We start from the raw sequence: 27,902 nt of genomic DNA on the forward strand, positions 1-27,902 counted from the left end.
CTATTAGATCCAAAGAGAATTGATTCAGTTTTTCCCAAGCATAAGAACATTACACTATAGTGCCTATTTTTCAGTGTTGCCCTGGAAAACTCAAGTGTATGTAAAAAACTATTAAACAAGCCCAAAATGACAGTCATATTCTACCAGCTGCACGCACGAGAGCGCACACACACACACACACACACACACACACACACACACACACACACACACACACACACACGCTGGCTGCAATGCTATCCCATTGGCTGAGAGGTCGGCTAGAGGCAAAAAGTGTCTGGTTGCCTAGAGGCAAGGCAGCCAATCAGGACGATAGGTAGTCAATACAGCAGCCAATGAGAAAGATAGGTCGAGTGGGCGTGAAATCCAAGGAGAGAGAACATAGACCAGCTGTGCTTACATAGCAGCTGGTAAAAAGAAACTCAACACAGCCCATTAATGTTTCCAAGTTTAATAGTTAAAAATAAAAGGAGAATGAAAAAAACACCCAAATCATTTTTGTTGTTACATACAGAGCGTAGTTTGGCACAATACACCCCACAACCCTCTCCAAAAGCAAACAAGTCACAGAGGCACTTCTTGTTCTAGCAATAGCATGCCAACTGTGAGCCAGCAAGCCGCTAAAGACACTGTTAAGCCTGATTTATACTTCGTCATTCGGCGAGTGACACCGTCGTACGGCTGAATATAAATTAAGCATAAGAACAGATTTTCACCCCTTGATGCCTGAAGATCAGAAACAAATTGATAGATGCAAACAATCTGTGTCAGCTTGACTATTAAATCAGTAACTACAAAGAGTACATACTTATGAGGCCACCACTCACTCACACTCTCTCACACACACACAAACACACGCCTAAAATTCAACTTGAACCAATGTAATAAACTATCCAATTCTTTCTGATCTAAAGGTATCTAGGGTGCTATGGATTATTCACTGGAGACTTCAGTTAAGCATGAGTGAGGCATACCTACTCTCCTCCCAAATGTGGGACTTGAAATGGACAGTCAAATCATGTTTTATTTTCTTTTATTTAGACAAACCCAAATAAAAGGCACATAAAACATTGCGCATGTTTACATAATTATTCTTGACAGACATACATTTAAAAAGAAATGTAGGAATGTTTTACCTTTCTGCTAATCAGAAAGCCTAGTCTTTGTATATACAAAAAGATTACCATTGTTAATGTTCTAATACAAAAAGATTTATAAAAGGTTATCTTGTTTTTTTCCTTGCATGTGTCTATCATAACTAAAACGTCCTCTCAACTAAATGGTTTGTACAAAGATATACATTCATTTGCCTTCACAATATCTGCCAAATTCATCATGAAATTACAAGGAAGACCATTCAAAAATAATTATCTTCCAAATCATAATTTGGACAAAAAAAATGTTTTCTTTCTTCACATATTTTGCAATAAAATGCATCAAATTAAAGCACATGGTTAACCGACACTGGTACATGTATGTAATGACCTATGACCTTAAATAAAAGGATACCGATTCATGTTTCAAGGCTGTTCATGTTTATACCAGTTCAGAATTCTGAATACAAATCAATATCACAAAATAAAAAAATAAAACATGACAATGTAATTTGGTTGACAAGCCGGTCTCGGCCCACGGCCATCTGAATTGAGGAAGGCTTCCTTCACAATACGACTCCACCACACATCACATCTAGAAGAGGAAGCATTTAAGTGTGGAAAAGTTTTGCGAAGTAGTCCAGGCACACTTATTACGGTCACTGTAGAAGGACAAATGACACCACACACACATTCTTCGAACCTAATTTTTTTTTGTAGTGTTTTGTTTGAATAAAAAAGTCACTAGGCTTATGACAGTTTTTGAACTCAATCCTATATTGGACAAGCTCAGTCGTCCACATGCAACATTGAAGAACTGGTGGGAAGGGAATCCTTTGCGCAGATCAAAATGCCATTCCAATTTCAAGCAATTCCCTTGGAGGACAGTGTTGCCTGCATGCATGCAATTCTATCAAATGCCTCAAACACCTTGGCTGCCAAAATGCAGACATGAGCAGGTGAATGATCAGAACAGTTACCATTTTCAACTCACACCGTCGCCTTAATTGAGCAAATTGTACCACATATGCAGTGTGTGCATCTAATTTGCCACAAGTGCTTCAAAAAGGATTCACACCGAGAGGACTTTTACTGAAAACAGGTTTGAGCAGAGCCACTGGACTGCAAATAGGTGCAATCTTTAAAACTAGAATACTATTAGTCTGGTGCAACTGGACAATACACTTCCATTAGCCATTTGATCCCCCAAAGTTGCACAAAGCAAGGGAGAATCGCCATGTTTTGATAACCTAGGCACAGTTCAACCGTTTTAACCCTCCAGTAATGAGGACCTCCCAGCATAGAAACATCTTGTTGTGCCAGTAAAATTTACAGAGCAAACTACATGTTCAATATACCTTCGATCAATTTCCATCTCTCAGGAACGGACGGCCACATCGGGGCTGATAAAGTACTTGCATTGCACTGCCTATGATGGACAGCTAGGTTCTTGTTTCCAAGAAAAAAAAATAGTGTTTTCATATTTACAAAGGGTCAGAATTTGTAATATTCATGAATTTGTTTCTTAAAATGACTACTCTCAGTACGGTTCCTGAGTAGAGACTTACTGGAATCCTAAGGGGATAAATTACTCTAACAAAACTAAATACATCTAGATGATAAAATATCACAGTAAAAAAATTGAACTTTGGGACCGCTTTATAGCATAGTGTCTTTTAAGCCACTAGGTGGCCCACTTGACCTCTACATTAAAAAAGGCTTCAGTACTCGATACTTAAAAACTATTTGATCTTTGATAATACTGGCATTTTCAGGGCATAGCCAGGGGGACATGCATTCAGTGCGAGACATTTCCTCCTTTTTGATATCCTGTACCTTTATCCGTTGTCCTCTATTAAATTCAACTAAAATACATCCAACAATTCAAGAAAGTAAAAGAAAAATATCACATAAAAATCATAACATACAGTATACAGTATCCAGCAGTGAGGAGTGACCGTTTTCCAGCAACTTTAAAATGGAGACAAGACACACAGGGAGGAGTAAACTGCTTGTGGTCAAATGCATTTTTATACAATACAACCAAATGGCATTTGAGACCATTTCCCCATAATCAAAATATAGTTATTTTCCCCACAGAATATCATTCTCTCTCCCTGCATATGGAAGCCATTGTCCCTTTTGTTGTACTTTGTCTTTAAAAAGCATAAAACTATTAAATACTGATACGTCTGCTAAAATAACCAAACCTGCTCTATAAGAGAGCATTTAAAAACCATATCAACACTCCTCTGCTTTAGACTTTGTTTCTGATGCAAAAAATAAAAATACAGTAATCTCCAACACAGTTTGTAGTCAGACATCCAGTTGATAAATAGTTCTCTCCCCCCCCCCCCCTCCCTCCCCACCCAATAGGTCACTTTTCCAAGACTTCAGACACTATCCTTCGGTGGTTAAGGAGAATCAACAATGAGAAATTATCTAAAAGAAAAAAAAAGAAAGAACAGACACGTGGCCCTCCATATCACTGATGACACTGCGTTCACCGCTAACACTGTAGCAACACAGCAGCTGGCCCCGCCCTCTACTGTACAATATTATTATAACATAAAACTATGTTGGTAGGAGGAGGGGGGGAGGGGTTCTATGGTAGAATGAGAATTCAGAAGGAATACACATGGCAGGAGTAGGGAAGGTCGAGGTACAAAACAGTTGCCTATAAGGGATGTCTACCATGGAGGGGAGGAAGGCAGGACTTGGGATAGAAAAGGCATGCTATCCATTGGCCTCATGGAGATATTGAGAGGCCCGGTGATATTCATAGGCATTGGGCTAGTGATGGCCACTGGGTGGGCGATATTCATGTGTGCAGTGGTGGGGATGTTGACAGAAGCCAGGTTCACGGGACCAGTGATGGTAACGGGGTGCTGCAGGTTGAGCGGTGAGGTGATGTTGACCGTGCTGGTGGTGATGTTCATCTGGGCAGCAATGGTGACCGGATTGCTGGCGTTGCCGCCGCGGTTCATAGCAGAGGTAATGGCTGCCGAGTTACTGACGGGCGTCGCAGCAGCTGAGTTATGCACATTGTTGGCATCTGTACAGTGAGATAGACAGGGGAAAGACAACAAAAGAAAGAGGGTGATTAGAGGTAGACACTCCTCCAAGTGAAGGAAAGCCAACGCCCCACACGGCTCCATTGGATTTGGTTTAGCAGGATCACTGAAAAGGTCAATTCAACATTAATAAAACAGTGTTTCAACTATGGTAGGACTGTTAAAAGAAAAACCTACCTTGGGTGCGAGAGATGTCAATTAGGACTTGGAACGAGTTATTTAAGATCTCTCCTACCGTCAACTCACCTGAGGGGTAAATTCAGAAAGCAGGCTCAAAAGGCTAACCAGCTAACTTTTCTCAATATTCATTAATTCATAACAGTTGCAGGCCGTGCACATATTTAGATTTACATAGGCCTATGTGCTGTGGGTTGAATTGTTGCTGATATTGACATGTTTATCCTGGTTAACCAATAGATCCTGCTTTGTGAACTATAACCCTTGCCACTACACATCAACAAAAACAATGGAAATTAGCACATTTGAACAAACTGAACAAAAAAAATGTGTTATTTAAAGGAACCAGACTTTATTTAGATAATAGATTTCTGCTATACAGTGGCATTATATGGTGAATATTGGGTCACTTCAGGCATTTGTACAACAAGTCAAGTTTGAGGGTTTTTGGGGGGGGTTCTGCTACCAGCTACTTGATTACCTTTTCGTGGCATTGAGTGGTTCCACTGCCAGTCACTTATGCCTATTCAGAAATACAGACACATAGGGGGTTAAAGGAGCAAAGGGCAGCGGTGCCATTATGTGGGCATGAGTTTCAACAGTTGGGGTGATAGGTTCCTACATCAAAGTGCATATATTTTGTCCCAGGCCACACCTACACCCACTGGTTGTAAAGAAAAGAGTTTTCTTTCTCCTTCTGGGAAAGCTCCCAAAGGTCACAACTGGGCTTATAAACTTGCCTGAACCTACTAGAAACACTACAGCATGTCAAGTCCCCGATACACCCTAAAAGCAATGAAGGTAAACAGTCAAAAATATGAGTCTGTGCTTTGTAGAGCACAGTAACAAAAAGTTTATATGATGTTTTTCAAAACTAGATAATATAAATAATGTACCGTTTTACATTTCTGCCTATTTGTTTTTATTAAATGTAATCTTTAAGTGCGATCATTCCATTAATTATTTACATAGGCCGTTAAAGCCTGAGTGCAGACTCCCTGAGCTGTACTAGTGGAGAGGGCATCTGTTATTCCTGTAGTCAAATCATATCGTGCCTTTTGGCAGCTCATATCACTGTGCCAGTTTGCAATGTGCGTCAAATGTATTCAATGTGCAAAGCCCTTTAAATTTAGAACAGAGAATCTCATAACAGATTTCTCGCTATGGGCTATCTGTTTCTGTCAGCACAGATAATCATCACACACACACAAGTAAAATAAAACATTACATCAAACTGCTGCAGCCAAACATTGTCACAGCAGAGAACTGCAGCAATGTTTTGACAATTTATTGTACTACTAATCTGATCATGAAGGTGATGAATGCTTATGAAAATTGTTTCTGAAGTGCTCCCTGATTTGGATATTTGCTACTAGGACAAATAAGATGATAAAGGAAAGAAAAAAACAGGAATGATACAGCAGTATATAGCAGCACAAAGAAAAGTTACTGTGCACTGGTAAACAGAACTCATGCAGACAATATTACAGAGTGGGTAACCCGACACTGGTATTAAAAAACGGCAGGTTATATTCAGTTCATGAATGCCTTAGGATTAAGATGGAGACAGGTATCACAAACATCTATTGAAGGCTCACACTTGGAGCAGGCGAGAGACCAATTAACACTGTATCAGGCTCTCGGTCAAGCAGTCTCCTCTGAGGTACATAAGACTACATCTTTGTGGCTTACTGAGTCACTTCCTGTGACTCATCTAGTGAGCGAGACATTAAAGAAAAGCAGAGCAAAAGTGACTCATTTGCAGTGAAACCAAAACTGTAATGACACTACAAGATGATCAACCACTGACCAAAGGTCTACACACTTGAGTCACAGCTAGAGGAAGACCCTGATTTTGAATGGGCGGGTAGGGAGGTCAGAGTGACAGACTGCAAAGTAGAAGACAGACAGACGGGATTGTTGGGGGGGCAGGGGGGAGGGGACGACTTTAAGCCTACCTTTATTATTACATGGGTTGTTGAAGCTGGCCTGGCCGTGTGTCTTGAGGTGACTGGTGATGTAGGCAGCACTGAGCATCTTGCCACAAATGTTACAAGTGACCTTGCCCTCGTGCCTGATCATGTGCGAGCGCAGACGGTCTTTGGTGGCAAAAGCCGAGGTGCAGGCCTAAGGAGAGTCAGTAGTGAGAATAAGTGAGAACATTTTTGTAGTCATTCTCACTTGTGCAGGCCACACTTGAGCTCAACACATAAGCTGCACTGTGGGCTAGGTCAGACGAATCTATAGCACGTTTACACATTCCAAGTTTCCAACCTGTGAGATTGATTTAGCCTGTCTTCAATTTTGGCGATTAGGTGAAAACATTTAGAACTAGAATAAGTGAGCTAGTCAATAGAGGGTTTGCGCATGCATAAAGTGAATGGCAAAGTGAATTTAATGTCGTTTAAAGTCATTTATTGCAATCAAATAAGACTTTTCTGTTTGGATGTATGGGCTGTCAAGGCCAGAAAGTAGTTTTTTGCCACTCAGTAGGCATTCCCGCATAACTTCCGGGTTTGATGATGATGTCACGTGCATACCCTCTATTGGAATGGAATATGAAAAATCTGACTGATACATCTTGATCACATGACATGACAAAAAAAAGGTAAAATTTGAAGAGACTATTTGAAATGAGAATGAGGTTTAAGGGCCAGGATTTGAGCCCATGGGTGGACTTACCGTTACTTGGCACTTGAAGGGCCTCTCTGAGGAATGAACATGCTTGACATGACAACTTAGGTGGTCAGGCCTACAAAGTAAGAGGGGGACATGGGAGACAATGGAGAATCGACATCTCAATAGAGTACAGTTTATAGTACAGTTTCACACATGGCACACATTACATTACACCACATAATATTCTTAGCAGGCTTAAGAATAGGGCTGTGAAAAAACTGAAAGGGGTACGGAATCTATTTATGCAAACAAATCCCATCACACAATCATTTAACGAAACCATTTTTCTCAAACTGCGATCAGGGATCAAAGAGATGTGGCTTATATGTTTCAACATCTGGCAACAAAGTGAATCTCAAATCCCAGAGAGAAAGTTACACAAAATTGACTCTTATGTGTATGGAAAATATCCGCTACATAATTTGGGCAGCAGACAATCTCTGAAATCACTGGTTTGTGCTCCGTCTAAATGTATCGTCAAGGGTCAAAGACTAATTATTCCCTCATTCAGTAGAATCATAATATGCCTGCTGTCTATGAGCCTGAATGCATGTGGACACCTCTTGATGCAGCAGCAGCTGTCGGTTCTACAATACATTAGCTGACTGCACCGAACCCAACCGGACAAAGATTGTTCACTCCAACAAAAGAGTATGGCGCAAAAGAAATATTCTCTGAGAAGGCCGTTTCACACTGGTAGGGCTTTTCATGATGGCAAGCAGGTGTCCGATCTCATCTTCTCAGGAGTGCGATGGAGCTGAAAAGCCCACATCTCGCCCCTCCCACTCAAGGTTCCCGCTTTCATTCAAGATGCAAGGGATATGCCCTTTGAAAACAACCAAGCCTGCAAATATTGCAGTGTCTGAAAAGTAAAAAAATGTATAAGGACTCTACAAAGTTATGAATTACTATGAAGTAGATATGCCCTTTTTTAGCGCTTCATCGTTTCTCAATGAAATCATCCAGAATATGCGTATTGGATAATGGTGCATTATCCAATATTGTCTGCTTTACTAAAAAGTCAAATGGTTTGAAATGACAGGAAAACACCTCTATGGAGGAATGGGATAGATTGCACTAACAGGGGGGGGAGGGGGCAAAACAATGGGAGGGCTACAGTCCATGGAGTGGGTAAATCAGACCAGTCAATCAAAACACTACCATTGCGAGCAGGACTGCCACTGGAGACCACCCTCTTCTGGTGCAGCCTGGCCCCTGCAGCAGCACTCTCCCTGTCCTGTGCCGTTCTCCCTGAGAGGGGGGGGACACGAGGGACGACTATGTGACGCACGCAAAGCTCCAGAAAGATATACAAGGGGCCACTGCTTGCATGTCATGAGCCAGTACTGAAACTGCATGGCTGTTCTGGGGCCATTTGTAAGGTGAAGAGACATCTCACATTATATTGTCTGAATTTGTCTCTCTGCGTGCACATCTTGCTGACTTAGTTTGACAATTTCCCGGGCCTATCAAATTTTAGTTATTTATGCAAGCTGACTCTGATAATAGGGCTTCTTCTTAGGCTTGCTTCAACAGCTTTTTAAAATGTATTACAATAACTAGCCATCATAACAGTTATAACTGGGGCTAGTTTATTTACGATGTACAAGTTGTATACCTTGTTTTGAGATTGACTGGTAGAGTGCTAACGCTTTGTTTTCATTCTCCCTTTAGCTAAGCCAAGTTAAAAAAAAAGTAGCATTAGCCATATATCTTTCAAAAATCTTGTGGACTTTCAAAGGTTTTGCTCTCTCGATCAGTCTTTTTTTTTATAAGCACAAACCTTTGTCAGAATGTGTCCTATTTGAGCATTATGTTGTAGACTGTATGCAGTCTAGCATTCTAATTTCTCATTTAGTAAATATAACTTTCAGGGAGAAATCAATAGCCATTTGGTTGCTGCACCAGCAAATGAAGCATTCTTCAATTAGAGAAACCCCAAAATGCAGCTTCCACTGAAGAACAAATGAAATGCTTAGAAATTAAACACATTTTCGACATAGCTGACTACCTGGCTCTGAAAAACAGAGAATTTTGGAGCCCATTGATATGAAAGCAGTGATTGAGAGCCACCACTTTCCCCAAAACTGTTTGTGCCCTTCAAGAAGCTCACCTTATGTGACTTCATTAAAGTTAAAAATGAAAAAGACACAAACTCACCTTACATCTTAATGTTACACAACAGGCCATTATACAAAAAAATATATATTATTAGACTGAACTACGTAAAACACTGAATAAAAACACAACGTTTTTGTGCATACCTGGAGAAGCCTTTCCCGCACACAGAGCAGATGTAAGGCTTGTGTACTCCACCGTCGTGTGAGCGCACATGATATGTCATCCGGTCCTTCCTCTTGAACCTCTGTTGGCAGATGGGGCACTCAAATGGCTTCTCGTCGGAGTGCGACAGTTTGTGGCGGTTCAGGTGGTAGACGTCACGGAAGGCCTTTCCACACATGTCACACCCGTGGTTCTTCTTCACCGGTTTGGGAGGCTTCTTGGGGATACTCTGCTGCTGCTGCTGCTGCTGCTGTTGCTGCTGCTGCTGTTGTTGTTGCTGTTGCTGTTGCTGCTGTTGCTGCTGCTGCTGCTGCTGCTGTTGTTGCTGCTGGTGTTGGTGCTGGTGGTGCTGCTGGTGTTGTTGGTGCTGCATGGAAGTCATGATGCTAGTGCCCGTGGAAGTGGAGGTGGTGGCTGTGGTCAGGATGCCTGCTACGGTGGAGATGTATGAGGGGTTCCCGCTGTTCTCTCGCGGGACGCTGGAGATGAGCGGCACCATGGTGGGGGCCGACTGTGTCTTCTTGGGCCGCGATACCATTTTGATGCCCGTGTGGCAGGATTCGTGCCGCCTCAGGTGATAACTGTCCCGGAACGCCTTGTTGCAGTAGCCACAGATGAAGGGCGTCTTGGATTTAGGCTCTTTCTTGATAGCGGTGATGGGTGGACCCGCGAGACCACCACCCCCTCCACCACCAGTACCACTGGCCACATTGTCTTTCAGAAGTTCTGCAGCACTGACAGGGGGCTTCTGGTCAAGGGGGATGGGCAACACTGGCTTCTGATCAGGTGGCTCGGTTCCAGAATTTAGTAGTGGAAGGAGGCTGTTCCCGGCCACTTGGTGCTGGTGATGCAGGGCCTCATTGGCCTGCTGAATTGTGGAGAAACACACACACACACACACACACACACACACACACACACACACACACACACACACACACACACACACACACACACACACACAGATATCAGCATATACATCCACCCTTAAAGACAGAGCAGTAATCATAGAGCATAGTAAACACAGATTCACGAAGGAAATTTACACCCAGGTGTAAATAAAGTGAGTGAATGAGTGTGAACATTCCGTACACTCAATCTCACTTTTCATTCACCAAAGGTGGAGTAATGGCTGCATTTGTGCGTATTGCGGCTGTAGCTCATTTTTGCCACACCGTCACGGGGACTCGCTAGTTCCCAAGCGCTTCACCGTGTGTAGTGCAACATCTCCGCCCATTTTGCCTCCATAAATGGTAACCGGAAACTCACGTGATGTTTCTGGTTGATCCGAAATGGACAGATCTTCAAGCTAATAGCGTGTCGGTAGCATAGAGTTATAAACGAAACGGTCGGCACCAGGGTGGGAAGCACCACATAGCAAATTATTTTGGCACGCGATTCCTTCACTTAACTTCAGTTAATTACTGAAGTTAATAAAGTTACTCTCACGTATAATGAGAAATAAGTTAATTATTAGGGCTGGGACTTTAACGCGTTAATTGAGATTAATTAACTACAGAAATATTTACACGTTATAAAAAATTACGCATTTAATCGCACCTTTTCTTTCACCGCGGAACGTTTCTCACTGGGCGCGTTTCTAGTACTGAATTGGATGGGAGCAGTGCATGTTCGGACTAACGGGACTTCGGATCTATGGGCAGTTTCCGCAGCGGTACACTCTACACTACAGCTCCGTCAGAAAGACCAAACCCAAATGAATCAAATGAAGAAGCCGCTTATATCGCTTTTGCTCCATGGATGGGACATTTAGATGTAAAAGCTATCGGATGGACACGTGGATAGCGGCATGGCTGTGTGCAATGTCAGAGGGAAAGGATCCATATATGACCAATGTTAGCTTCCATGCTAGCTGCTTCAGTTTAACATGGACACCGGAGACGCGCGGTGATTTCACCACAGCCTGAAGCTGTCACGCTGTCCTCGATGCGAAACATACTGTAGTAGCAAGCGTGGGAATTCCGTGGTCAGACAATGGTCTGCCCCAACCTCATGTGACAACTAATAAAGTTGTTTATTTGTTTTCTCATGCCCCGCCATGTAAAGCACATTTGAGTATTCATATACACACACGGAAGACACTTTATATAGGCACTTGCTGCAAGTTTTATTGCTTAAAGGGTTATACCACTCATTTTCAACATTTTTCTATGGAGTTGTGTGCAATGGAAATAATAAACAGTAACATTATGAAGTACATTTTTGTGTTGTCACTGAGATGTACTTCATAATGTTACTAATCTTTTTCAGACCTGCAGTTCTAGGCAACACAGAGGCAATATATCCACACAACAACTCTAAGGTATATTAATGACAGTAAAATGTTGAAAATGAGTGGAATCCCGTAGTCACTATTCACTGGGATACCAAAAAACATTTGAAAAAAGGTTTCTCACTGTTCTCGGGTTGAATATTGATATGCGATTAAAATGTGATTAATTACAAAGCCTCTGATTAATTAGATTTTTTTTTAATCGAGTCCCAGCTCTATTAATTATACAGTTCAACATCACAACCAAATACTGTTAAAACTCTGCAAGGATATTATAAAAGCGGCAAGCCCTTTCTACTGATCAATTGCACACTGCACAGTTGTAGAGGTAAAAATAAAAATTTGATCATTTTCAGAGCTTTATCAGTGATGTAAATAGGTTATCAATGTAATGCTTCCCGGGACCCAGGGGTGCTGTTTTAGATGGGTCCCACAGAGTTTTACTGCAGTTACTGAGTACAGTATTGCATCCCAGGACCCCCGGAGGGTGACATGATTGCGTCCTTTCTCAATTTAGTGAGTTTAAGGATGCAGAATGCAGGCTATTTGCATCACTGATTTATTGATCACTGGGGTGATTGATTCCCTCCACTACATCGGGAATTGGAAATCAAATGGAATATTGGACATGGACACAGATTTCATCCATACGGGACCAGTGCTTTGCCTTTATTGGTTACCGAGGGTTAATCCATCTTTTGGACTAAGTTCTAAATGTCGGAAAGGCTAGATTTCAGCCATTTCCTCATCAAATAAAGAATTATTAGTATATTCTGTGTGGCGCGTTCATGTGATCAATATACAGTAGCGAGCGACCTAATAATTAGGCTCTGATTCTGAATGCAATTAGCCTACAAAATACAAACCGGTGGAAATTGCATCATGTCTATAGAGCGCCGAAGTCCTGACGTCACTCGCTCATCCCCTGGTTCACGGAAGTAATTTCTCTATGGAGAATAACATGGGGTCATCTTAAAATCATCTCATATCAGAACGAAAATACATCGCATGGATATATATAAGCAGTGTGGTCCAAAAATAAACAAAGTGTCTCTGTGTCGAGGAGGTGGCTCTGTATCGTTTACGACCGTCAGTCACTCATATTTGTATAGTCTGTTTCTAGCGAAAATTTAACTAATTCAGCAGCAGTAACATTAACGTTTTCTCAGTCAGTTGATTCTTCATATCCATATGAGTGAAACGGCCGGGGTGACATATATGAGGCAATCTAAAATCCTCCTGAACCCATGGCCCTCTAGCGATATTGACGTCAGACTTCGGTGCTCTATTAAATATATATGTGCGCGTGCGTGCGACCCGTGCGTGCGTGTGTTTTGACAAATGTTGGCCACATACATATTTTATTTGAGGTTTGTGACTATGAATTGATTCCGCATGAAGACTAAAGCATGCTAAATGCATTTACACATGATCACGACCCTGAGAATTCAGCCTGTCACTTGAATTGAAAATGGTCGTAGAATCCGCTCAAAGACACTGCAAAAACAAAATTCACACCCATGTGAAGTGAGTGGTGCAACTCCGTGTGGGGGTCCCCGGCACTTCCAGACCCACAGGAATGCGCCCAGGGTGCCGGCCCCGAAGAGTTACCGTGTGGGGGTCCCCGGAACATCCCGACCCCCAGGGGGCCGGGCCGGTTCCAGCGAGGCTGCACAACAGTGAGACTTGGATGTGTGTTAGACTTGGTGGTGATAATATGCCATTTCCGTGCTCAGACCCAGGGACACAGCCAGTCAGCCAGGGACACACATAGCGTTCTATAGACCGATTCCGTAGCGGGTCTCATGGTCGCAGCCTACGTATTTCCTGTAGGCGGATTCGACGTAGCTGCAGGGTTTAAACCCTCACCAGGCGCACCTCTTCCACTACAGTCAACGGCAGAGTGACTGATGTTAGTTTGCCTCAAACTTTACTCCTTTACCTGCTTTTTTACTAACACTAACATTACAAAGATGCCCAGAACATCGAGATGAATCTGTGTAGTTTATGGCTGCTCCAACAGTAGTGGCAACATAAAAAAATAAAAAAACGGAATGTCTAATATCCACCACGGTGGCGGAGACCAGAGCCATTGAGTAATGGTTGAGACGAAGCAGTGAAACGCCAGTCTTACCCAATACCAAATATTTCTGTTTTATTAACACAAGGCTGCTGTACTTTATACCTCATACTTTAAATGCTTAGTATGAGGTATAAACTACAGCAGCCTTGTGTTCATAATACAGAAAGATTGGGTATTGGGTAAGACTGAAATTATGTATCTTTCAGGACCATTCACTGCTTTGTCCCAACCATTACTCAATGGCTCTGGTCTCAGCCACCACGGTGGATATTTTGACATTCCGTATTTATTTATTTTTTATGTTGCCACTACTGTTGGAGCAGCCATAAACTACACAGGTTCATCTCGATGTTCTGGACATCTTTGTAATGTTAGTGTTAGTAAAAAATCACACACGTGTGAACTGAGTGGTGCAATTCCCCCCCCCCCCCCCCCCCCCTCTCTCTCTCTATCTCTCTCTCTCATTAGAGTCACTACCTCTCTCACTCTCTCTCATTAGAGTCACTACCCCTCTCACTGTTTCTGGCGCCCCCTACTGCTATTTTTAAGTCACATACTCATGCTCACACACACAGACACACAGACACACAGACACACAAACACGTACGAGGACATTGCAAGCTGGTTGTAGGAGTGGTTGCACCACTCAAAAAGCAGGTAAAAGAGTGAAGTAAAGAAACTCTGCCGTTCACTGTAGTGGAAGAGATGCGCCTGGTGAGGGTTTAAACCCCGCAGCTACGTCGAGTCCGCCTACAGGAAATACATAGGCTGCGACCATGAAACCGCTACGGAATCGGTCTATAGGAGTGGTTGCACCACAAACATAGAAATGGTCGGAAATCTCGGTACGCTCAAAATGAGCGGTGAGCGGTGAGCTTAAATTGCTCAATGAATCTGGCCCAGAGAGAGAAGAGGAAGATGCATTTCAACTCCAGAGAGTTGGAGTGTTCTGCCTCATCAGCAGAAGCAGTGCCTCCAAGATATGCTTACAAATGTAATTTGGCCGTGGAGATGAAAGTGGAACAGTATCAGTGGGATTCTTCAAAGCAGAAATCCAACTAATAGCTGAACTTTCATTTCTTATACCACTTCACTTCAGTTATTATTTCCCTAAATTTTTATCCCACGATTTTGCAACCCAGTTTTTTTTTCACCCAGTGCCAATTATCTAATGTAATCCTGGGCGCTACACTTCCTCTACCAACCTGGGGGGGCAGCGGACTGACCTCATGCCTCTTTCTATGCATGAGGAGTCCAAGCTGCTTCTTTTCACTTGACAGGGGGGAAATTTCCCTGGCCGGACGTAGCGCGTGGAAGGAAGACGTTATTCTGATCAGTTCCTTTCCCCAGGCGCCCTGGCTGGCCAGGGGGAGGTAGTTTTAGAGACCAGGATTACTGCATGTATTTGTGAGGGTACCTACCCTAGGGGACACAGGGAGAACATGAAAACTGCACACAGATAGGACCTTTCGCCAACCCCACCTGGGCACTGATGACGCAGAGGAGGGAACACGCCCCCAGCGCCCACAGCATCCCCAGCGGGAATCGAACCCAGTACCTTCTAGCTGTGAGGCGACAGCACTACAGACTGCGCCACCGTATACCACTTCAGTTCTGACAGCTTTAAAGTCTGGTCTCGTCTCTCAGTCTAGTCTCTCGCATTACCAGGCTAAGCAAAATAAAACGTTGGTCTCCGATTGGCTGTCATTTTTGGGCTGAGTAGGTAGGGAATTTATTTTATTTTATTTATTTATTTTTTCCCTACAGCAATGTAATAATAACTTCAATATTTCCCTGGGTTACCATCTTTTAAATAATTCTAATGGTTCAAGTTCAAATATATATATATATATATATATATATATATATACACACATATATACCTCAATGTTGAGGATGTAAAATATAATAGTTGTCCCTGCTCCCTAGTCCCTCTCTATAGACTCTATAGAGAGACTCTATAGTATAGAGCGTCGCAGTCCCGCCCCCTACCAGGGCCAAGGAAATGATTCTCCGTTCATTTTCCTCATAGACATTTAAGAAATTATTTATTTAAAGACGTTTACGCCGCGGACAAAGCCAACTCTTGTCGTGACAAATCATGACAACAAACACAATTTTTGTGTAACCGTCTTTAAATACCTTTTGAAATGTCTATGGGAAGAATGCATTGGGAATCATTTCCTGGGCCTGGCGTTGTCATGAAAGGGGGTGGGACTGCGACGCTCTATAGGAAAGGATTAGCCTGCCTTACACAGTGACGTCACAGCTGTCATTAATTAAGGGTCTTGATTGCCTATGCAGTGAAGTTATAGGGTGAAATGCATAAACAGGCTCACCGTCTTAACACATTGGCTGCTGGGCTATTATGCCAGGCCTATTCCTGGTGTGCTATGGACTTTACATTGAATGAAAAAAAGATTTCGGGGCCCACAGCAAAATGTTCTCTTATAGCGAGAATCACACGCATACATCAAAAGAAAGCCTAACTTGTCCACTTCAATTTAAAAAATAAATTTTGATTTTACCATCTTTCATTCTGGAGATAGACCTTTTTGTAACACCTGCTTTTGCCTGAACTCTGCTGTCTTGAACAGACAGCAGTTATGGAAGGTTACTTTTAGGAGGAAAACAGTACACATTGATCCCATGTACAGTTTGTCCTGTAATTGGTTATTGAATGCAGCTTGCGCCCACCAGAGAACTTTAAAGGCATAACAACTAAATATTCACAAAATAAGGCCTATAGCGACATGTACATACTATATACCATATGAAACAGAAGACTCTCTGCTTTCATAGGAAAAAATTATAATAATGTAATAATAATAAAAATCACACCCCTGTGAAGTGAGCGGTGCAACAGTTGGACAGCTCACTTCACAGGGGTCACTGTGAGCATGAGCACGACTTTTTCACATCCCTAATTCTCGACATGTTACGTCATGGTGATGTACGATGATAAGAGCACCCCGCCCCTTCACACAGGTGTGATTTTAGTAATTATATATATATATATATACACATACATACATACATACACACACACACACACACACACACACACACACACACACATTAAATATATATATATATTTTTTTTGTGCTTCTGGTTTAAAAGCCTTCTGCTGTTTCTGTAGCTGTTTCTGTGTTTCCAGGTTTCTGGGTGAAAAGTAATATTTGGTGCCACTCATGACATTTTACATACATGTGTTTGCATGTATGTATCAAACAGAACATAACCTCACCAGAATAAGTCAACAGTAGGTTATGAGAATAACCCATTTATATTACCAACTTGAGCCTATACTCACTCAAATGTGGATAATGCACATTGATCAGGTTTTTTGTTATACATTTTTCAATAGCATAAGTAGGCTACATATTAATTCTAAATATTTACATTTTTTAAACTAATTTGCCCCAATAGCTCTCTAGCATTGATTCTCATAATTTAAATTTCAAGGACGCCCAGTTTGACATGCATTAGGTAGCCTCGATACCCAGGCTTTCATTTCGTCTGCGCGAAAGATGAAAGCCTGGAAAAAGCCGTGGGCTGAACCAGTCTAAAAGTGGGAGTCAACCCTTCCGCGTAGGCGTCGCTCTAAATGATGTGACGTAGCGCTGCACTAGGGGGGAGAGGAGGGGCCGGGGGTGACGGACAGATCGATGAGATCCAATCAGGGTGCGCGCTTTTCTGAGACGCGACCCTCCCATCTAGGCCAGAAATGTCTCTGCTTAGGTCAGGCTATGCATTAGGCTACTGACCCTATTTATATCTCTCGAACTCCAAGTTATTATTGTTATATTGTCAATGTCAATTGACAGTGTACAAATGGTCAGCGTCCATTTGGTTCCATTTGTACACTGAGTTACAGGTCTATTTAGTTACTAACTATTTACCTGGGAACCCCTTGGAACTCCCTGTAGGACCGACCCGTTCCCAATTTGAAAACCGTGCATGTCCTACACAGCAAACTGTCTGTCCGTGTTCCACATTGTAACCACTAACCCATTCTATAGCATTTGTTGTAGCACTTTAGCAGCCATATTAGCATGGTCTGTACTAGCATCAAGTACATGGTCTGTACTAGCATCAAGTACTAGAGACCGTCCGATAATCGGTACACCGATATATCGGAAATACATGCTGCGGTTTAAAACCTAGTATAATGATTTATTTTCTCCAGCAGAGTGCACCGAGGTGTCTCATGTGTGTGCGCGTGTATGTGTGTGTAGAAGAGAGGAGGAAAAGTGACTCGCACTGCACTGCACTCCACTCCACTCCGTGCTGCCAGAAAACAGCCACAACACGTTAAAAGTACTTTGTTAGGAGCAGCCACTCATATCCTTCTGGGACAGAAACTTGCGCTAAATACTGTTATTCATGACAGCAGCAGCTGCTGCAGCCTCTGCTAACTACTGTGCTAACTATGCTGAAGCAAAAAAAACATCCATGCGCAAACCAAAACAAACCAGGGTTGACCAGGGTTGACACATTTCGTGGATGAGAAACAAGCAATCAGGTCTATAGAAATGTTAATAGGCCAGTTCAAAGTCAGTAAATCAGAAATGATTCGATATGGTCTTAAAATAATCAATTATAGTGCCGACTGTCAAACTTCGTTGTCCAATGTTGTTTTAGAGCAATGGAACTCAAACATTTCCATGTCAAGGACTACCAATATTTTAAAGCAACTTTACAGATAAAAAAGTCCAAAGTAGCTTATAATGATCAGACTTGGCAACACTGTCTCTAGGTTGAACAACGTTCTACATTACAAGCTCACATATGAAATATATTGTTGTATTGTTATTATCTATAATTTGAATCTTCAAACTGAGATTAAGTTAAACAGTTAAATTAACACTGGTGATAGTGTAGGCCTACTTCCAGAGAGCAAAATGGTATCAAATGGGGGTCTGTGGCCTAATGCATTTCAAACTGGGGGTTCTTGGTATTATATCGTCTGCATATCTTTATTATCTTATCAACTTGGGGTCTGTTACATATACTGAAAGTGGGATACTATAGGCTACTAGTGTGTAAGTAAACTGTGTATATGGCTATATGCTATAGGCCCCTCTAATTTAACTGCTACAGTATTTATTTACTGATTTAGTTTAAAAAAAGAATCAGTATATCGGTTGCATATCAGTTATCGTTACCCTCTATCATATCGGTACATGGTCTGTACTAGCATCAAGTACATGGTCTGTACTAGCATCAAGTACATCGTCTGCACTAGCATCAAAACTGCCATCTTTGTCAACCAAAACTGTTGGGGTTCTTTAAGAAGATGAGCATTTTGGCATGCTCAGCTGTTCCTAATCTCATCTAAGATAATGATTGACGATGATCGACGCTAAACAGCCTCTCGTTCTCTACATGGAGGAGGAACTTTGCTGCTGTTGAACTCGGCTCCTATAGAGCGTCGCAGTCCCGCCCCGAGAGAGACCCGGAAAAGAAATCCCCGTTCATTTTCCTCAGACTTTTCAGAAAGTATTTATTTAAAGAATTAATACTTCATACTCCTATTTTAGAGCCGAATAAAAGTCGGCTCTAAAATAGAGCCTACAATGTGACGTCATTTGAGGTTCGGGGGGGGCGGGTACGGTCCTAAAGTCGGCTCTTCGGTGCTACTGAAAAATTCTGACGAGCCAAAATCATTTCGGCACTACAGCGCCGAAACAGCGGTAAAATACGAGTGTTACATTTATTCAGAAGGCAACGTTTCGGTCCCTACGGACCTTCTTCAGGCATAACACTGAGTTACTATTACAAACATTTGAAAGAAATCAACCAATCACTAGACTGTCTGATTAGAAAAGAGGTGCAGCTTTTGATGATCATCAATATTAAGGTTGGGCGAAATGCCAATTTTTTCCAATCACCCATCGTCTGTCCCAAAATCGCCAATGGACGATATATTCGTGTTATAAAAGTAAAGTGAGAACAGCTCACGCAAAAAAAAAACAGATCTACAAGCTCTCAAGGTGTCGCGTCCTGCCTGATTTTGCAGCGCCGTTCGGTACGCGTTGAGAGCTTATAGATCTGTCTGTTTTTGCAGCACCGGTGTCAGGGTAACAAAATAAGATAAATTACAGGCAGATATTAATTGAAGTTGAACAGACAAGCAGCAGCAAGCTAAGCTAACATCACTACAATATGGTGATGATAAATTGCCTAATAAAAATATTCGACTATAGACTCATCCAATCCACGATTGCCGATATATTCGTATCGTCATCCAACCCTATCATCAATTTGCTGACATCATTTAACACCCTGAACGCCTGGGGTTATTTAATCCATTAAATCAGAGCACCCACTCCCAGCGATTTATAGCAGCGAAGCACATTTAGCGACGGACCGGATGTTATCCCGGATGTGGCTGAAGTAGCTTGGTGTAGCAAAAACACTCTTGAGTGTCTAACGCAACTTTCTTTCTTAGAATTGGACAGAATGATTTAGATCAAGAGTTAACGTTTTAAGGTGCAACAGACTCCCAGCCTGTGGAGCGAGGCGATCAGTTTTGATATCAATAATCTCCGTCTTTTTGATCAATCTCCGTCTTGAGTGCTGCGCGGTTACTAATTGAAAGGGTGGAGAACTTCGTCCTGTGCGCTCAGGGTGTTAAAAGGCACAAGGACCCCAGAGATCTTTTATATAATTTAGATTACATTCTAAAAGCATTATACAAAAAAAAGACAGTTGTAAAAATACATTAGGAAAACAATTCAACAATTAGAGACAAAAGACACTAGGTCACCTGCTCTCATAACGTACAGACGTTGAGTGGAAGAAAAAAAATACATGAATATATATACACACTTACTCCTAAAATTGTTTGCCTAGCAGAGCTCATATGCAAAGGAACTTGTTTATATTACTGTCCATGTCTTTCATAGATCTTAATGCTCACAAATCAGAACCATCAGCCCAGGCCACCAAACTGCCCAAATACTCTGACTGGTGGCATGAAGGCGGATGTGTGCCGGAGAATGAGGCTGGGCTTTTAACACAGAGACGGCCTTTAATTTATCTGAAATAGAAAGTGACTCATTTCCTGGGCATCCGAGTGACTCGGACAACAAGCGCAGCCACGAATACAACTCTTGCAGGGGGGGTTTAGAAGGCAGCTGTTCAGCAAGGTGCCGAATGACTAAGACATAGGGAGGCCATAGGAAAGTATTCAAATTGTCAGTGCTGTGGGATGACGTCAGCACACTCAGACAGAATAGAAACAAATTACACGTGTGAAGTGAGCGGCGCTCTTATTATCATCATATACATCACATTCCGTGCTCAGCCAATCCGCTGAGCACATTCCATGCTCATATGGACACACATACACACAAAGCTGTGCATAGGAGCAGCTAGCACCGCTCAACAAATAACTGTGTACAAAATAAATAGTTCATGGTCTCATCTTCATGCTTTCCTTTTTTGAGGGGCACTAGCTTTGTGTTCCGCCCTTGACATCATGTGGCAGCCAAGTCTGTGGACTTTTTAAGTTTGCTTTTGTGCGTGCTCACTGTGACATGTTTGTGCATGCCCTAAAGGCGCCCCTCACATCACACAAGTGTGTTTTATATATATATATATATATATATATATATGCATACACTGTACTTATACTTGACTTTGTGTCAGACAGGGTGTCCAGTTTACACTTAAGCTTAAATTCTCACTCATAGCTTGCAGACTAAAAGATCTTTAGTTCTCTGTTGCACAGATGCAGACTGATGAGTCTAAAAAACACAACACTTCTTGATCACAGCACACGCTACCACTCAAGAAGAATCTAAATCTGTTGCTTGTAAGTCGATCTCCCATGGTGATGGAGCTGATTTTCATGTGACCAGTCAACTTCTGGCACAGGGTGTTCTAGTTAAGCAGAGAAGAGTACAACCTGTCCAATAGATTTACCTAGTCACTTACACAGGGTCCATGGCTCAATCTTTCACCAGAAGAAAGCATGGAAAATGAATTAACCAATCTATAACTGAGTTTTTTAAAAGGCCTGACAAAAAAAGAGAGAAAAGCAATGTGCTTTCCTAAACTCCTCATAAACATGATATGCTGCCTTTGTGTGCTATGAAGCCTTGCACAACCAATGTTAAAATGGCCTTATGGGACTCAAGTTACCAATTTTTGAAATTAAACTCCTTGATGCAACCGTTCTCGAGTTGACATTTTAAAGCCACTATCATCACTGTCATAGATATTGACTATGCACTACTTTCATGTGGCTTGTGGCCGACTGAGGTGTCACAGTTTGTCAGTTTCACACTGTCATTTCCTTAACCAGATTCAGCACACCAATTTCCTCAACAGCTAATGTGGCATTGTAGTAAACCAAGTTTATTAAAAAACTGTTTAAGTGCCAAAACCGTAATCCCGTCTTCTAGACGTCCAGAGCTGCCAACCTGCACACATTTTGTGTACCAACCACGCAATTCTAGGCGTATAGACACCTAGAATTGCGTGGTTGGTACACAAAATGTGTGCAGGTTGGCAGCTCTGGACGTCTTTGCAATGGGTGCCAAGGCCGACAAGACGTAATTCAAAAAATAAAAAAATACATTTGAGAATTGGCACTCAGAGCCTAAACTGGTGACCACTAGGGATGCACCGATCCGATACTCGTATCGGAGATCGGCGCCGATCCAGGCTAAAATTCTAGATCGGGTATCGGATCGGTGGCCGATCCATTATCTGATCCGATAATTATGTGTAATTACAGTATGAAAACAACCCTACCTCCTCTGTGACACAGCAGTGTAGTATTGACAGTATAACATGTGGAATGCAGCCAGGCTAGCCTGCGCACACATTAACCTGGTCTAATTGTTGCACAGTTATTTAATAAATAATTCAGTGCATTTATATCTGTGTTTGTTACATTTTGTTTTACAAAGTTGAGAAAATAATGATTCCAGACTCCACACAGTGAGGCATACAGCTTAATAGGTTATTACGTTTCTTTGTGGGGGGTATCGGATCGGTACTCTGTATCGGCAGATACTGGACCCCCATGTATCGAAATCGGTATCGAATGCCAAAAAGCCGGATCGGTGCATCCCTAGTGACCACCAGGTGGCACTGAAGGAGTTAAAGATTCACAGAGCAATCGGCCATGGAGTAAAATCAAAAGGTTTTCAGCTGATCTGCTGTGATCAGCCGGTCTTTCTCATGAATCTTATTTTGTGTTGTACTCCTGTCATCAGGCATATTTGCATGCACCAGGCTTGTAGCGTGGATTAAATGATTGACTGGACAAATTAGCATCTCCGGGCCGATAGGTGTGAACGGTTTTGCCGACGTGCTAATGGGGGACCATTTAAAACAAAGGCGGCTTGCATGCTGTAGTTTGCTACCAACAGAAATTTGCATGCACAGGGGCTGCCAAAGTAGGCTATCTTTTGTTGTTTTTCTTTTTTTTTCACCCCCTCTCTTCGAAGTTAGACTGGGCCAGCTCTAAACTGACTGGGCCCAATGGACCCTACGCCGGTGACATGCACGCACAGAACCATGCTGTTGGATTTAAAGTTTCTCATTGTGAGCAGAAACATTGAATTGAGCAAGGACGATTTAATTACCTCATGTGCGTGTTTGCTAATCTTCAATTTGTCAAAGTATCAGAGCTTCTTCTCTTTTCGTGTAAAAAAGAACAGATCTACAAGCTCAGAATGCATCTGAATGTGACCCAGTGTTACATTGTACATCTACCCAGTATCGAGTAGAAATGTCATGACATCATCAAATCTGCAACCTCTTGTTAAAGTCAATGCAACAGTACAGTACCCTTAAGGCCTATTCATAGTCTGGATTTTCGGTGGTGAGCTGACCACCGCGACCACCACTGACCACCGCGAAATAACATTGAGCGGTGGTGGTGAGTAAAAACAGAGAGAAGAGGCTCGTGACGTCATGTTGTAGTTCGGTGGTCACCTAACCACCGAAAATCCAGACTATGTATGAGCCTTTACTACCCTACACCTCCATTAAACACCACCTAACAAAATAACAAAAAAAAAAAGATAGCTAAATTTATTTTACCAAACTGAAAAGGTGTCATTTGCCTGGTAGAATAATAATTTGGCTTCGATAGGCCAAATGTTTTTGGTTTAATCTGCCAACTTCATTAATTTAACTTACAAATTATTTTGTGTCCAATTATTAGGGAAACTTTGTACGATAAACGTTAACGTTTATCGGTCCTAAGACCTTCGTCAGTGCTATATCTATATAGCACTGACGAAGGTCTTAGGACCAAAACGTTTTTTTATTGCACTATGAGCACAGAGCACCATAAGAGCATGATAAAAAATAAAAAAAAATCCTAAGTCTCAGTCTAAGGAGTTTTACTTATTTTTCTATACGGTGAGCGAGTCTTTTCCTGTCAAAGTTTCCCTTATGTTTTTGAGACCACCGCTACCGTAGTCAAGTTTTATTTAAATATTTGATAGTTGCAGCCCTAGTTATCATACCTACCAAATAGTCACTAAAAAAAAGAACAACAAACATAGACCAGCAGTGTTCCGTTTACTCAACAATGACATGATGAAAACATGGATTACACATTTGGTTATATAGTCCATACAAAGACAACAGCAAAGCAGGTGATTCTTAAAACTACAGATAAAAATGACAAATCCACGCCTTTGAAATAAACCCAACGTCTTCTGCCACCAACAAAACAATGCAAACAATAGAAGCTTGAAAAACAATTTCAAATACATAAAGCAATGACAGACTCACAAAAAAATGACCCAATGGCAGTAATAAAGCAGTGTCGGAGGACATCTTAAGTCTGCAGCTGCCAGCATTGTCCAATTGGTCATGGCAGATCCCCAAAGGGATAGGATGAACAGAAGGGGAGGGGGTTTATGAATATTTTGGGCAGGGGGTGAAACAGAGGTTCACATTGTAACCAACAACCTTACAACAGGTCGGCCCAAAGACACCACGATTGAGACACTCTTGTTCTTTTCTGTAATCACCATAGGCCAGGGTTAAAGACCTGACCCTTGGCTTTTCAGGTTCAGCCAAGCATCCCAACTCGGTCAGCCAGACAGGGGATGTGGTCCGGTTAGTCCAAAGATCCCAAATTGTGCTCAGTTTTTGGGGGGCAGTGTGCTCTTTTGTGGTGGACACAAATCCAAGCGCTGATGCACTTATGGCCCTCAGGGGGGTCTGTTCAGCTGCCGTTCGCGTCCCTACTTAGTGCAGGCGGCACATTGTGGAACAATGTTTTGGGACAGTGGAAAAAGCTAGGGGCCGTCACAGGTTGTCGAGCCGCTTTTATATCTTCCACACTGTAGTGGGACTCAGACTGGAATTGTTAGTGCCATTAGCATTTCTTATAGTTGTGTGCGTGTGTGTGTGTGTGTGTGTGGACAGACCAGGCCTGTACACACCCGCACACACACACAAGCATGTGTGCACATCAGTGTGTGAGACAGCCAAGCACTCACGCAGACACTGAGGCACAGTGAGAGTGGCCCGCTGTGCCTTCACGCTGCTCTGATGATTTTGATACAAATCCAGTCTGAAGGCTGAGGTCATTCCAAGATAAATAGTGCTGAAACACGGAGCAGGGGGCGTGGAAAATAACGCAAATAAAAGCAGTGCCGTTGTGCTCCTCCTTCACAACAAGGAGGACATGTTAACAACAAGGCAGCTCAACACACCGATAAATCATTTTAAATATCATGACTATTAAGGTGGTAAGGGATTTACTTTCAACTGTTCTGTACGCAGTGACCTTAAATGATCATATACTGAATTCAGGACATGACTCCATTTCCAAGTTTGACAAAGTATTTTCTTCCTTTTAGTTGTGCACCATCACACATACATAATAAATAACTGTCAAACATACAACTGTTACCTAGCTTCTTGTGAATTATCATGTATCACAAATAAATAAAATCTAATATAGAATATACAAGGCATGGAAATTATTTGATTGAGTAGCCAACCACACGTATTGCGCCACACAGTAACCCCCCACCCCTTCACATGCCATCAAAACAATGCCTACAGAACAATAACAAGTAACGCTCACCCGAGTGTAGCCTCATTAGATGCCTCATCACATGCAGTGAATCAAGTGGGGCCTAAATAACGTTCCCCCTTCTCTTGTGTGGCACAAGCTTCAGGTATTCCGGCCATGTTAGCCATGAAATAAAACCATCATTATGGCTCCCTGCTCTTGCCAATTAACTGAGAACAGCTGCAGCTCTTCAGCGGGGGGACAGAGTAGGATAGCATACAACTGTGCCTGTAATACACTTTTACACAATTCGGTATGGGAGGAGAAAAAACAATGTAAATATGTGGCCATTATCAAGACATTTTATGCGTGGGTCGAAATAGGCACAACAAACTTATGTGAAGCTGTGTTCATGGGCTTCGAGTCTGTATTTACACTCTACAGACAGCAATCTTGACATTCCGAAGGAGACATGGTTTGCTAGACCTGGTTCACAGCACTGCGGTAATAGCAGTCCACAAAAGTGTTCAATCCACAGATTTTAGTTATTACAGTCTATTTATTATAGTCTACTCTACTGTATTGAACAATTCAAATGAATTTACAGTACACATTAAGAATGCTTAGGGAGCCCAGCTATGCAACCGAATTACTTCCCACAGCTAAGCATGCACAATATTTAGTCATTTAAATCAAATGCAAAGTGACATGTTTTCAGTGATCAACGGGTGGAATAACGGGAACACAACTCGGACAAGTACTTGGTGCATCAGGGCTTGTGCTCTGGCCAGCAGCACTTTGTATTCTGCACCGCAGCTTAAAGCATAGTTTGCATTCTTCTCTCCAAGCCGCGGTTACATTTTTGGGGAAGAGGGGATATACAGTTTTGGAGTCAGAAAAGTTTGCCCCGTTCCCAATATAAACAACACATTATGTAGTTAAGAATCTGAAGAGATGGGGGTCAAGTATTGGAGTCGATTGGGTCAAGTATAGTACTTGGTCGCGCGACGGTGCCGTGGCACCCGACAAAAAATACGTATTTTCTAAACAAAAATGTGTTTTCAAACGTGGTCACCTTTCTTCAGTTGACGCATCATGTTTTTTTTAACGGAGTTACACGCTTGAGCGATTTACAATGTTAAAATAGCTTCTTGTTATGGGAATATAACCAATAATGTAAATGGTTCACAATTTGAACTTCACATTCCCGACAAGAATAACCTGGACACGAACGTGTTTACTTTATATCATCTGTATCCGTAGTAGTGTGATAGTAACGTTGTTTCTCTCCCAGACAAGAGACTACACAGATCACTGAACCGTTAGCTTTGGTTAGCTTAGCCACCACCGCTAGCTAATTGCCCAGCGCGCGCATGACGAACACCAGTTAGCAAACTGACCAAACACTTTCATTTTTAACTATAAATAAAGGATCCAATTAGCAACAAATGGCACCGAAATAAACGAATTTACTAAGACGGACGGTAGAAAGAACAACCCGGTGGGCAAAAAAACATTCGAGAGCCGCCATGGCCCCTACACAGCTGGGGGTCTCGGGTTGGATGAAGCTGGCTAGCAGCTCGCTTTTACGAGCCAAAATAGCATGTTAGCTGACTAGCCTAGCCTGCTAACTGGCTAGTTGACATGCTATCTGGCAAGCTAACGCTATCACCATTGTTTTGCTTGGATAGCTCTACTTGAATTCAGTGCGCACAGAAAAGCTCTGGATATAAATGCATACCCCTTAAGAAACACGCTCATAAGGTTTGCCCCCCACCCCCCACACACACACTTGTGTTCCACATACCTGGAATAAAAAGGTACTCCAGCTCGGTTCCATTGCAACACTTTAAAATCTGCAGGAAACCTACAAGGAATCTACAACAAAGCAGCTAAACATGGCAGCTACAACTTCCTGTGAGCCTCCGGCTGAGCTGAACGACGGCCAATCTGGACCGGAACCAACCATAATCTGGAGCGGAACCACCGGGCACGGAGCTGGACTTTTGTGGGATGTCTGGAATTTACAACAAATAACAATTTTAGAGAAAACATTTACAGCTTTTATTTGTACAAAAATAATAGCATGTTTAGACGCTATTTAAGTCATTATAAAAGGTTTACATTTAATTATTATAGCCGCCCTATAAACCTATATACACTAGCCTACGCATTTACAGACAAAAATGTCCAAATCCACTCGACCTACATAGT

General features: G+C 42.2%; 1 protein-coding gene across 11 annotated transcripts; it reads right to left on the minus strand.

The window, feature by feature from the left end:
- Positions 1–435: 435 nt before the first annotated feature.
- Positions 436–27,620, minus strand: vezf1b (vascular endothelial zinc finger 1b). 11 transcript variants are annotated; one of them, XM_083774064.1, is made up of 9 exons: positions 27,496–27,620; positions 12,467–12,547; positions 9,289–10,175; positions 8,186–8,275; positions 7,028–7,097; positions 6,304–6,472; positions 4,827–4,868; positions 4,346–4,414; positions 436–4,149 (listed from the first exon to the last, which is right to left on the minus strand). In XM_083774064.1, exons 1-9 carry the CDS (start codon positions 27,526–27,528, stop codon positions 3,785–3,787), a joined length of 1,806 nt encoding a protein of 601 aa, XP_083630190.1. In that variant the 5' UTR covers positions 27,529–27,620; the 3' UTR covers positions 436–3,784. The 11 variants fall into 11 exon arrangements, with proteins under 11 accessions (XP_083630190.1, XP_083630195.1, XP_083630193.1 ...); XM_083774069.1 differs by lacking the exon at positions 8,186–8,275; XM_083774067.1 differs by lacking the exon at positions 4,346–4,414.
- Positions 27,621–27,902: the final 282 nt, after the last annotated feature.

This window comes from Protomyctophum parallelum, assembly GCF_964188405.1.
Source record: "Protomyctophum parallelum genome assembly, chromosome: 9".
Taxonomy (NCBI): Eukaryota; Metazoa; Chordata; class Actinopteri; order Myctophiformes; family Myctophidae; genus Protomyctophum; species Protomyctophum parallelum.

Bases quoted from the DNA above. Each gene is read 5' to 3' on its own strand.
- vezf1b (XM_083774064.1), bottom strand. From the start codon at position 27,528: ATGGAACCGAGCTGGAGTACCTTTTTATTCCAG. The intron at 12,548-27,495 runs GTATGTGGAACA...TATTCTCCATAG, and splicing joins GGAGTACCTTTTTATTCCAG to AGAAATTACTTCCGTGAACC. The intron at 6,473-7,027 runs GTAAGTCCACCC...GACTCTCCTTAG, and splicing joins CCTTCAAGTGCCAAGTAACG to GCCTGCACCTCGGCTTTTGC.